This window comes from Chenopodium album, chromosome 16 (assembly GCF_948465745.1).
Source record: "Chenopodium album chromosome 16, dcCheAlbu1.1, whole genome shotgun sequence".
Taxonomy (NCBI): Eukaryota; Viridiplantae; Streptophyta; class Magnoliopsida; order Caryophyllales; family Amaranthaceae; genus Chenopodium; species Chenopodium album.
The window spans coordinates 29,162,493-29,174,999 of NC_137849.1; the positions used below are offsets into that span (position 1 = coordinate 29,162,493).

The 12,507-nt window shown below is 39.1% G+C and overlaps 1 protein-coding gene and 1 pseudogene across 1 annotated transcript; one reads left to right on the top strand and one right to left on the bottom strand.

Moving 5' to 3' along the window:
• LOC145585084 (laccase-10-like) overlaps window positions 1–12,507 on the bottom strand; it is a 159,348-nt pseudogene that overhangs the window by 101,990 nt on the left and 44,851 nt on the right.
• On the top strand, window positions 17–2,140 carry LOC145585082 (uncharacterized). The gene is made up of 6 exons (XM_081641826.1): window positions 17–843; window positions 923–1,075; window positions 1,151–1,485; window positions 1,600–1,734; window positions 1,817–1,924; window positions 2,000–2,140. Exons 3-6 carry the CDS (start codon window positions 1,345–1,347, stop codon window positions 2,009–2,011), a joined length of 396 nt encoding a protein of 131 aa, XP_081497952.1. The 5' UTR covers window positions 17–843; window positions 923–1,075; window positions 1,151–1,344; the 3' UTR covers window positions 2,012–2,140.

A 12,507-nucleotide genomic window follows, 5' to 3' on the forward strand; every position in this document is an offset into this window, starting at 1 on the left:
AACTAGGACCCTCAGGTCCTTAAGTGGGACCCAGACCATCACGTTTCGATTCGGAGTTGGCATGGCATAGAGAGTTCTTTTCGCGTCTCCTTCTCTTTTTAGCATCGTTTCTTCTCTTTCCATAGTCGTTACCGTATTTTTGTATATTTTCTTTTTTAAAGCGAGCCTAGCATGCGTTTGTACAGCTCGGGCGACTTTAGAGGCCGTTTCGAGAGTTTACCCAATGTGGTAAAGGATATAGTGGAGCTTTTGGGGATCAGTCCCCAGCTGGCGGCTCTTCAGGATCTATCGAGTCAGCCTGCATCGTCAGCTTTCCTTCGTGGGTTGCTGGGGTTTTGGTAGGATTCCACCAACACTTTCCACTTCCAATGGGAAGAGATGACGGTTACCCCTTTCGATTTCTCTATGATTACGGGCTTTCCTTTCGGAGGTGAGCCTGTGCTTATGGAGACCGTAAAGGGGTCAGACGAGAGACTGCGTAAACTTGTGGGGGACCGTCTTGCGGCGGCCCTTCATCTGTACGCGTAGTCTTGTCCGTACTTGGTTCTTGCCGACGAGCTGTCGGCTGACAAGATTGATCGGCAGTGTACACTTGAGCAATTGGCTCGGATATACATTGCTCACGTTCTTGCCGTCACTGTCTTGAGTGAGCGGGGAGAAAGTTTCGCTATCGGGTTACTTATTTGCCTCAGTGATTTGGGGCAAGTAGGTAATCTGAGTTGGGCGGAGGTGTCGTATACCCGTATGCTTACAGCTATGGGCAAGGCGACCCGGGTGATGGATTCCGCGGCAGCTACTAAGGTGCCTCGGTTCTCCATTTCATGGCATGGTCGTAGCCTCGAGGTGCGTATTCGCCTTAATCTTTTTATCTTAATCACCATTTTGGCTTTTTGAACTTATTTTTTTCTCTCTTTTCTTTTAGGCTTTGGGGTACTCGTACCTGCCTTTCTTAGCCCCCAGGGTACTTTGTAAGGCTCATTTTCCTATCAGCCATCGTCTGGTCACGATTAGGAAGAAACAAGCGACTTCAGCCGGCGACTTTTGTTAGAAGATATTTTCGGTGACTCGTGCGTCGGTGAGTATTTTGACAACACACATGTCCATATATATATTTTTTAAAATGATTTTCTCATGTGGTTGTGGTTTGTAGATCGATCTCTGTCCTTAGAGTTTGATCGCCGGGGTCCTTGAGGTTGTCCGGTCAGGCATGGTTCGCTGCCGTTTTTGGGCCCTTTATCAAGGACTCTCTGTGCTCCAGTGGTCAGACGCTTGGTTCTTAGGTGAGCGTGTTCTCTAGCAGTCCTTGCCGAGGAGCCTTTGGTTCCTGCGGACCCTCCGATCCGGATGCTGCGTCCGGACCTGCTGTCTACCGAGGATCGAGCTCAGGAGATCCTTAGTTATCCAGCAGAGCAGCTGGTGCTGCCGGGTGCATCTTACCCGACATTTGTTGCATCTAGGCTATCTCCTTTTCTAGCTTTCATTCCGGTTAGTGTTCTTTATTATTATTATTATTATTATATATTTTTTTTTTATTTTTCCTTTCTTCTCTCTTTGTTTTTTATTTTCGGAACCTTGACTCTTTTATTATCATATTTTCAGCGAGTTGAGCTGGAAGATTGGGTGCCTCCCACGGCGGAGATCACGTATACCAAAGCTTTCGTGTCGATAATTTGCGAGATTCTTCCAGCGGTGGAGGATGAGGACATACCATTTGTACCGAAGACGGTTGAGTCGGTATGTTTATTTTGTATATATATATATTATTTATATATAATATACATTTGTTTGACGACTGCCCTTGTATTTTTTGGAACAGGTTCCGCGAGAGACCGTGAACAGCATGGTGAGGACTATGCGTGCTTACAGAGCTGCTTATCAGAGAGCCCTCGTGGCTTTGTCATGCCGTGATCATCGGATGGTCGCGGTAAGTTTGCTTCTCTCTTTTTTTATCAAAGTTTTTACACATTTTTTGTATTAATCTTTGTTTTGGACCTTGCAGGATGTACAATAGCCTTCCGGGAGTCGCCGAGCATCCTGACTTCCTATTTATTATTTTTTTTAGCTTGAGGAAATATGTATATATTTTTTTTTTATTTTTTACTGTTGTACATATGACACACATTTTTTGTATATATATCATATTTTATTTCCATAAGTATTTTAATTCGAAAAAAAAAATTATTTTAATTTTTTTTTTAGGGAGGGAAAGGGTTCCCGACTTACCCCCCTCGAAAAATAACAAAAAAGAAAAGAAAAAGGAAAAACGAAAAGAAAACACAAAACAGAGGAAGGAAAAAGAAATGTGGAAGGAAAAAAAAGAAATTAAAAAAATTAAAAAATAAATTAAAAAATAAATAAAAAGGAAGTTAGAAACAAAGAAAAAAGAAAAAGATAAAAAAAGAAAATGGAGAAAGGAAATAAAACTAATAAAGGCAAGCGTATCATTAGTCATAAGATTTCATTGATATTCCATTATTTCGTAGTTAAAAATTCGAAAATAAACAAAACAACATGTTGCGAGAGAACGGAGCGCGCGCAACTGAATGGGTTGCGCACGGGTGTCGCGCGCATGTGGATTGATTGCACGCGGCAGGCGCGCGCAACTCATGAGATGCGCGCACCACCTGCAGGTGAACTTTCCTTTGGGCGAAAATTGCCGAAAAATTGCCCGGTTTGGGTCTATATAAACGTGGTTTCCTGTAGCCTTTTGATCATCTCACATTCATTCGTTAGTAGGATTATTAAGAAAACTATTGCTCTTTTTACTTGTTCTCTCTCTCTCTTTTTTTTTTTTTAACAATGGTAAAAACCTTTGAGCAAAGTTTGAAACAATGGGTCACTTCCCTTTCAACTGAGGACAAATTAGCCTTTAAAATAAACCACCTCGACCCCCTATTAAGCTATATGCAACTTAATATAAATTTTGATATCCTCCACGCCGCGGTTAATCATTGGGACTCAAACCACCATCTTTTTCTTATTAAAGGGGATGAAATTATCCCATTACCTGGCGAGTTTAAGGCTCTACAAAGCTTCCCTACAAATACTCTCTCCCGTGACATATGCCCCTAAATTGTCAAATTCTAAACCTATATTTCAAAGATTTTTTGGCTTAAATGACGATGATATGGCCAGTATTGGGACAGAAGAAGGCGTGAATTTAATTCAATTTATTGAACACTTTGTCGCCCCTCGTGACAACTTGACTAAATAACGTTTTAAAATTCGTGCTTTACGTTTTTGTCTTGTTGTCAATTGTTTGCTTAGGACAGGTAAAGAGTATGGAGATTATTCCATGGTGTCCATAGTGGAGCAAATAGAGGGATGTCACTCACCTGCTCACTTAGCTTTGGCTGAAAATGTTCTTTGCTTGAATCGCCTTAGAGGAGGCCCTAACGAGAACGGTTTCACGGCAAGTCCACTCCTATTACACGTACCTTTTTTTTACGTCGTACATTAGCGCAACCCACAAAATTGCGCTGGTCTGACCAGCGCAATCTTTTAGGATGCGCGCGACTGTTTGTGATGCGAGTGCCACCTGCTGGTGTAATGTCGCAAATTAAATTTTTTTTTCTTTTTTCTTCTATTTCAGATTTAGCTCATGGAGTGCTTGCGAATCGTTGATGAGGCACAAAATCTTTAGGCTAACGGAGTGAGAACGTTCCCTGGTTGTCGCATTCTTTACAAACATAAGAATGAAGAAGAATGGACGTCTTTTTTTTTGTCATGGGGTTCCTAACATACGCTTTGTGATTCCTTAGTGGAAAATAAGTAGTATGATTGGGAATAGTTTTAATTGTCCCTACATTAGGCTTTTAGGCCTTTCTAGTACCACTTACAACTTTCCTTGCAGGGTGATGAGACAATATGGGATGAAACAAGTTATTCCCCCACGGGATTGTGATGCCACTAAGGATGTGATCTTTAAACCCGAACGAATCCCTCGTTGGATGGAATATTGATCAAGTCTTCCTAGGTGGGTAGTTCAAAATCCTACGACGAGCATTGTACTATCTTTTTTTTACAAGGCTTAGATGAATGCGGCGGACAAAGGAGAGTTAAACAAGGCTCGATCACAAAATCAAGCCGCCTTGGCTCCCAATCCACCCAAGCCTTTGACGCAATCAGCCACTACTCCTCCTCCTAATGGCCAAAACAAAAGAGTGTGAAGAAAGTTAGACTTCTCCTCATCACCTAAGGCTCGTTCAAAGGAACCTAAAAGGAAGACTCCTCCTAAACCCGCGCAACAAGGTGTGAAGATTAAGGAACCTTCATCGAATGCTTGCAAAAAGGCTCCAACAAATGCTAAGGACAAGGGAAAGAGAATTAAAAAGGCCTTAATCCCTAAGTTGAAAAATAACGTTTAGGTCAAGAAGAAGGGTGAAGGGGAAAGCTCCAAGGTTGTTGAAAGCACTACGATGGACACTATTCCACCGTCGACTGTGACGATTGAGGACATAGTAAAACCTTAGAGTGTTACACAATATTATTAGTTTATTTTATTTTGAATAAAGTGTAATCACTACTATGTTTTTTTTTTAATTACTTATTATCTAATCCTAAAACCTTTTTTTTTTTCTGAACTTTGATTGGAATAAAAAGACATCCTTTTTTTATATATATAACCAAATCATAAAGATTGCCTACATATTCATATTACGAAATCAGGTCTTTGCGTAGTTCTTTGCAAAAGTTATTTATTTATTTTTGGGTTTTTCTAAGTTATGCCCCCAAACTTCTTCAGTTTCTAAGCTGTGCCCATGCTTTTTCAAACGTCTAAGCTGTACCCTCAACCTCACTAATTTTTTTTAACAATAACCTTTTACGTTAACAATAACCTTTTTTTATTATTTTATTTTCTTATTTTAAAAATTTTGTTAAAGTGTTAAACCAATTAGAATGGGACACGTGTCAAATTAATAACGCCACGACACCATTGTTGATAAAATAACTTAACTTTCGTTAACGGATATGACTGTCAAAGGGTATTGTTGATAAAATATCGTGAGGTGGAGGGCATAGCTTATAACTTTGAAAAAGCATGGGTACAACTTAGAAATTCAATAACTTGGAGGGCATAGCTTAGAAAAACCCTTTATTTTTTTTTTCTTGTAACTTTTCTTTAATTCTTCTTATAGAACTTAAATGAAAAATTAATCAAACTTCGTTTAATAACTTAAATCAAAGTTTAATTTTTGTTTTCCGAGTATACCTAAAGTTTGATTCCCTCATTTTATCGCTAGTAAAAATTGAAAATTTATTCAAGCGTAAAATTCTGGGTCGTAGTTAGTCATCAGGCGGCACGCGTAACATCCAAGGTTGCACGTGCCTATTGCGCGCAACTGATTCTGTTGCGAGCGACATCCGCGCGCAACTGATTTAGTTGTGCGCAACACTTGTGCTACGAGTGTTAATTTTTTTTATCATATTTTTACCCCACCAGTGTGAAGAGTTTTTCGTAATGTTCGAAAATATCGGAACACTTTGGATGGTATATGTTTTTTTATTATACCCCCAAGTGTTATGAGCTTTAACGTGTGATTCGGTAAAGTGCATAACACTTAAAATCTTTATTTGAATACTAAAAGACATGATTGTTAATGAATGAACGAGTTTATCCGGATTTTTCATATGTAATATTTTTTAAGTGGATCAATATTTATTAATTGACAAATTTCATCGCCACCAATATCCATTAATCTGACATCTCTTCTAATAGAATTTCAATTACACGGTATGGTTCTATCCAATTAGGTTTGAATTTCCCTCTTAGATCGTTTGGTGGACCCCTAACCTCTTTTAGTACAAAGTCACCTTCTTTAATATTTCGAGGTCGTAACCTTTTGTTAAAGTGCCGCGCGATGCGTCGTTGGTAGACTTGTACATGATGCAAAGTTTTTAATCGTCGTTCGTCGAGAAATAAAAGCTCTTCATACCTTGCTGGTACCCATTCAGCTTCCGGTAGCTTACTTTCGAGTACAATGCGTAGGGATAGTATTTCTAGTTCAACTGGTTGAACTGCGTCCATTCCGAAAACTAAGGAGTATGGAGTTACCCCTATTGATGTTCGTATGGATGTCCTATAACCCCATAGGGAGAAGTGTAGTTTGTTCGGCGAGTCTTTATAATTTTCTGCCATTTACTTAATGATGGTTGTTATGTTTTTATTTGCCAAATCTACAGCTCTGTTCATTTGAGGTCTATATAGAGATGATTGATGATGTTTTACTTTATAACGAGCTAAGAGGGTCTCAACTTCTACTTTGAATTGAGATCCCTGGTCACTAATTAGTTCGTGTGGAAATCCATATCTACAAAATATATTTCGTTCGAGAAACTTTGCGACATGTTTAGAAGTGATATTAATGTAGGAAGCGGCCTCAATCAACTTAGTAAAGTAATCGATGGCTACTAGTACGTACTCGTGTCCTCTATCTCCTGGTGGAGAAACTTTACCAATTATGTAAATTCCCCAAGTCGAGAAAGGTTAAGGGGAAGTGAGGTTATACAATTCGGATGGTGGAAGGTGTTATAAATTAGCGAACATTTGGCACTCTGGACATTTCTTGACATATTGTATGCAATCATGTTCCATAGTGGATCAAAATTACCCTTGTCGTGAGATTATTTTAGCAAGCATTTTTCCATTCATGTGAGGTCCACAAAAACCTATGTGAGTGTTCTCCATAAGGTGTGTGGATTCGGGTTGGTCTATACACAATAAGCTTTGACCAGGCCATTAGGTCCCTTTTTGCATAATTGACCATTTAATAAACCATATTGGGCTGCGAGTGTTCTCAAAGCTCACTGGTCTTTCGATGAAGTATTAGGATATGTGCCATGAGTAATGTATTGGAGGATATGATCATACCAAGGACTTTCTCCTTTGATGTCACTTATTTCCTCTATTGCATTGCAATAAGCTGGTTCTTCTCTTCTATCAATGCATAATGGCATCATTGTTAAGTGATCAGGAATGTTGATCATTGAGGCTAATTTTGCTAGCGCATCGGCAAATTGATTCTTATCCATTGGGAGATATTTGAAGTCAATATAATCAAAGTGCTCGACGAGTTGCTCTAAGTATATGATTTATCATCAAGCTAGAATCTCCATATACCTCCAATTTTTTCACACCTATGCTAGCTGCTGCTTCTAATCCAATAATGCACGCTTCACATTCCGCAGCATTATTAGTAACCTCAAAGTCTAGTTTGTCAAAGATTGGAGTATGTGCTCCCTCTGACTTATGAGTAACACTCCCACACCACATCCTTTTTGATTGGATGCGTTGTTGAAGTACATTACCCATTTGTCATCTTGCGTCATGAGAATCTCTTCATCCGGAAGATGAGTAGTTTTTGCATGACTTGTTTGAATAGGATGTTGAGCCAGAAGATCAGATATTACTTTTTCTTTTATTGATTTTTCAAGAATATATTTTAGTTCGAATTCGGCCAACATTACCAACCACTTGGATATTCTTCCTTGTATGGGCTGTTGTTCAAACAAATACTTTATCGGATTTTGTTGTGAAATCACATGAGTGGTGTGGGGTAGCATATAATGTTGTAGTTTTTTAGTTACCCGCACTAATGCTAAACTTGTTTTTCCTAAGGAGCTATATTTTGTTTCATATTGGATGAATTTTTTGCTTATATAATATATTGCACGCTCGACTTTTTCTACCTCTTGTGCTAAAATGGCTCTTGTGGCCGTGTCTGTGACTGTAATGTATAGCCTAAGAGGTAGTATGGGTACTGGTGGTGGTAAAACTGGTGGACTTTTGAGATAATCTTTGATTTTCTCAAAGGCCTCTTGGCATTGATCGTCCCATTCATGTTTTTCCTCTTTTTTCAATTTTTTAAATATTGGCTCACAAGTCATTGTCAACTTGTTGATAAATCGACTAATATACTGTAGTTTGCCAAGGAACCCCCTAATTTCTTTTTTTGTTTGAGGGGGAGGCATATCAACAATTGCCTTTATTTTAGAGGGATCGATATCAATACCACGTGTGCTTACTACGTATCCCAGTAACTTGCCAGAAGTCACTCCGAAGGCGCTTTTTTGTTGATTCAATCGCATTTTATTTTCTTTTATACGAGTGAAGAATTTGCGTAAAGCTTTTATGTGTCCCATTCAATCTTTGGATTTCACAATCATATCATCCACATATACTTCTATTTCTTTATGCATCATATCATGCAAGAGAGTCATAGCCGTTCTTTGGTACGTAGCTCCTGCATTTTTTAGACCAAATGGCATGACTATATAGCAATATGTATCCCAAGGGGTGATAAAGCATGTCTTTTCTTCGTCATCTTTTGCCATTAGTTTTAGGTTGTAACCAGTGTATCCATCCATAAAGGATAACATCACATGTTCAGCCGTGTTATCTACCAATATGACAATATGAGGTAGAGGAAAATCGTCTTTAGGGCTAACCTTGTTGAGGTCCCTAAAATCAACACACATGCAAACTCGTCCATCCTTTTTAGGGACTAGGACGATGTTTGCTACCCATTCTAGGTAATTACATACGCGAATAAAGCCGCGTCTAATTGCTTTTGTACTTCCTCTTTTATTTTTAAAGCGACGTCAGGTTTCATTCGTCGAAGTTTTTGTTTCACCGGTTTAGAGGTAGGGTTTAAGGGAATGGTATGTTCCGTGATTTCCCTATCTATTCCAGGCATGTCCTTGTATGACCAAGACAACACGTCTTCGAATTCTTTAAGCGTCGATATGAGGATCGATCGCTCTTCTAGATTTAAGGTTAAGCCAATTTTGACTTCCCGTTTGTTTTCATTGGTTCCTATATTGATTGTTTCAGTTTCTTCAATTACAAGATTCTTTTGTTCTCGTTCATTCATTATTTCAACCAGTTTGTTAATATTATCATCTTCATTAGATTGATTATTATAGCATTCAAAAGAAGGCATATACTCGGAAATAAAGCTCATATTATTGAAATCAAAAGAAAGCACATCAAGAGAAGAATCCTTTTTGGGATCTTTGTCCTTAGAACTAGAAAATAAAGACTCAACAATGGCCACAAAGCCTAAACTTTCAGCTTCCTTAAAGTCTACACTAAACACATCATCAGATTCTTAAAACATCTCCCCTTCGCCTGTGGTGATCTCCAGCTTGTCACCTTTATGGTTAACCCATTTGAAAGTCTTCCTCCATCCATGCTCGAAAGTTTCATTAAAGGGAGTGATCAACGAGATTAGGTCAAAAGCTTCATCTTGGATGGCGTTCTGATTAGTCATTGTAGCGACATAGTTTTACTCTAGTCCAAATAGCAAGTTGAATTCTTGCCCATCATAGCACCCTTGAGTTGGGTGTTTTGATTGAACGATTTCGAAATTGTCGTTTAAGAAGTAACAATCGTGGAATATTTCGAATCCAGGCTTCTTGATACCTTCTAGAACAAATGGTTCAGGAAAGTCATAGCATGGGTAATCCTTTCTCTCTCTAATGAATTGACCATTAAGGGTTTGATTGTAGGATGGGAGTAAAGTGTTTATCCCTTTCTTATTGTTTTCTTTACGTGCTTTGATCTTAGAATCGTGAGACTCCAGTTCTTCTTTAGTTTGTTTATACCCCAACCCAAAGGAGAAGCTTTTCTTTGGGATAGGAAGTAAAAGAGATTTCTTTATTTCTATTCCCAAGGGCATCCCAGGAAAGTAACTGCTCTTGAATAAGATGTTGTTTACTATTGGGGTAGAATATGGATCAAGATTAAATGGTTCTTCAAGGCTTTCCTCCATTTCTAGTGTGCAAATTGCCTCTGTGGTGAATCCCCACATGTCCTCTTCATCATTATCATGGTTTATTTATAGAAGCGATTGATCATTTATTGCTATTTTGAGAGGAGAAGCATGTATAGTCATAGGAAGACCTTGATAGTTCAACCTAATCATTTGATAGAGCGAGGATGGTATCGCCCCAAGCTCGTGTATCCAAGGACGTCCAAGAAGAAGGTTAAATGTAGATTTAATATCCATGGCATGAAATTCAACCATCTTTTGTATTGGGCCTGTGGTAATTGGTAGTTTAACAGTTCCACACACCGATCTCCTTGAATTGTCATAGGCCCTGATGCTTTGTGTTGTTAATTGAAAATATTTCTCTGGATTAAGGCCTAAGTATTTCGCAGTTCGTAATGGGCACACATTTACGGCAGACCCATTGTCCATGAAAGTAAGAGGGATGTTGTATCCTTGCACCCCACATTTAATTATAATGCGTTGTTGTGGGTAGTGCCTTTTAAAGGCAAATCATCACTAGTAAAAGTGAATGATTTGTCGGATTTCTCGAAAGTAAGCAAGCTAACGAGATCTTGGAGAGTTGTGTATGTACTTACAGAAAAAGTCGTTAAAGCATTCATAAGAGAATTCCTATGTTCTTTAGAAGTACTTAGGAGTTCCCAAATGCTAACATTCGCCTTAGATTGGCGAATTTTCTTGACCAATGGATCTTCCGCCTCAAGTGGAGGTGGTATTGGATTTTGAACTTGATTTTGAGTAGTCGAAGATCCATTTGATTGTGTTTGATAAACTCGCCCAGAACGAGTTAGATGATCTATCTCGTTTGGGTTAGTTGTAGGACTCATGAACCAACTTTCTTCTAGAGGCTTTGAGTGCGCCTCCATTTCAAGATGCTCTATGAGTTTTGCTTGATGTCATTGTTCATCTAAGGAGAGATTTGATAAGTCTTGTGATTTCCCCAAGAAATGATCCCAATCAAGCGCTCCACTTGTTTCATTTTGTAGACAAGGTGGAGGTGAGATGGCGGCATACTTAGAGACGTATAAGTCTTCGAAGTCGTCGTCCCATAACCCACACACTTCATTAGTTGCCCTTATGAGTGTTGTGGTTAGAGGCTTCCCTATGGGAGTGATATAATCCAAAGTATTGAACGTATCACTTCCCATATGATCCTCATCAATGTGAAATGTCCCCAATGGGGTTACATTGTTGTTGGGTTTAGGCGTGGGAGTTCTCCCATCGTCTACTAGATCTTGAATCTTGTGCTTTAGGACAAAGAAACATTCAGTATCATGCCCAACACCTCTATGATAAGCACAATAGGCATTACCATCCCATTGAGAGTTTCTTTTTCTAGAGAGGTGGGTGGCGTTGGCCGTGTTGGTGCGACCAATCCTTTTTCGTTTAATTTTTCTAACAACTCTTTGTAGCTCACAAGAAATTGTTTAAATCTTCTTTCTCTTGACCATCTTCTTCGAGGGTCATTACTATGATATTGATTTGTGTTATTATATTGCGTGGAAGTCGCAAATACATCAATAGAGGATGAAGTGTTTTCATTCCCCTTTTTTAGTTGTTCTTAGGTTGATGATGATGAAGCTTCTTTGCTTTTTCTTTAGCAAGATCATCTTCAATCCTAGTAGCCACAGAATAAACCTTTTGAAAAGTGTCTAAACCAAGGTAACGTAGATGTTTGTTGTACTTTTCATGGCAATTGTCAATGAACTTTTGTACTAACTCAAGTTCAGGTGGTCTTTGGGCATGGTGGCTGCCTTTTCTCGCCATCTACCGTAGATAGCAAGGAAACCTTCATCGTCGCCTTGCTTAAGCATCTCAAGTTCACGTAAAGTTGATTTGAACTCTACGTTACTCTTATATTGGGTGATGAAGGCCGAAACTACATCTTCCCATGTTGTCTTGAAATTAGCATCTAGCCCATAGTACCACTCTCTTGCGGCTGGGTCTAGAGATAAAGGGAAAGTCAAAGCATAAAGCTTAGGACCAACTCCCTTTAAAGCCATGGTGCCAGTAAAACTCATTAGATGATTTTTTGGATTATTGATCACCTTGAATATTGGCAAGTCTGTAGCTACGAACATTTCCGGTAAAGTAAGTCCTGTAGGAGGAACAAACTTTTCTGCATCGAAGTACTTGTTTCCCATGGTGGAACGAAGAACAAGCTTCTCTAACGACTTCTCTTTGATGGATAGTTCCTCCATCTTTTGTTGCAAGGCAAAAGCTTCGACATTTTTCTTTTCAGCTTTTTCAAGTTTCTTAATTCTTCTCTCCACGGCCTCTTGAGCCTTTTCTTCTCTCAAACGAACAATCTCTTCTTGGAGTTGCTCTATGGTTGACATCGTTGTTGGACTAGAGTAAGTTGTTCAGGGAAGGTGGTTTGAAAGGTGTGAATTGTTTGATGTTAAACTTAGAATGCAAGGCCCGGGAGTCTTCGTTCCCAAGCTTGGAAACCAGCCCTAAAAGAATTACGAAAGGTTAAGTAAATCAATACGCTTGTTTTAGGAGACGAAAAAAGAAGAAAGGAAGAAAGAAAGGACGCAAGATGCATTCGAATGGATAACATCGCCCTTAAACAATTCATTAATAATGATTTTGTTTATACGAGCCAATTGTTCTTGAAGAATCAAAAGGACTCGTAACAGCGGGTGCGCGCAAGTAACTAGGTTGTGCGTGGAAGGCGCGCGCATCCCTAGCTCTTGCGCTGGTAGTGGTCGCG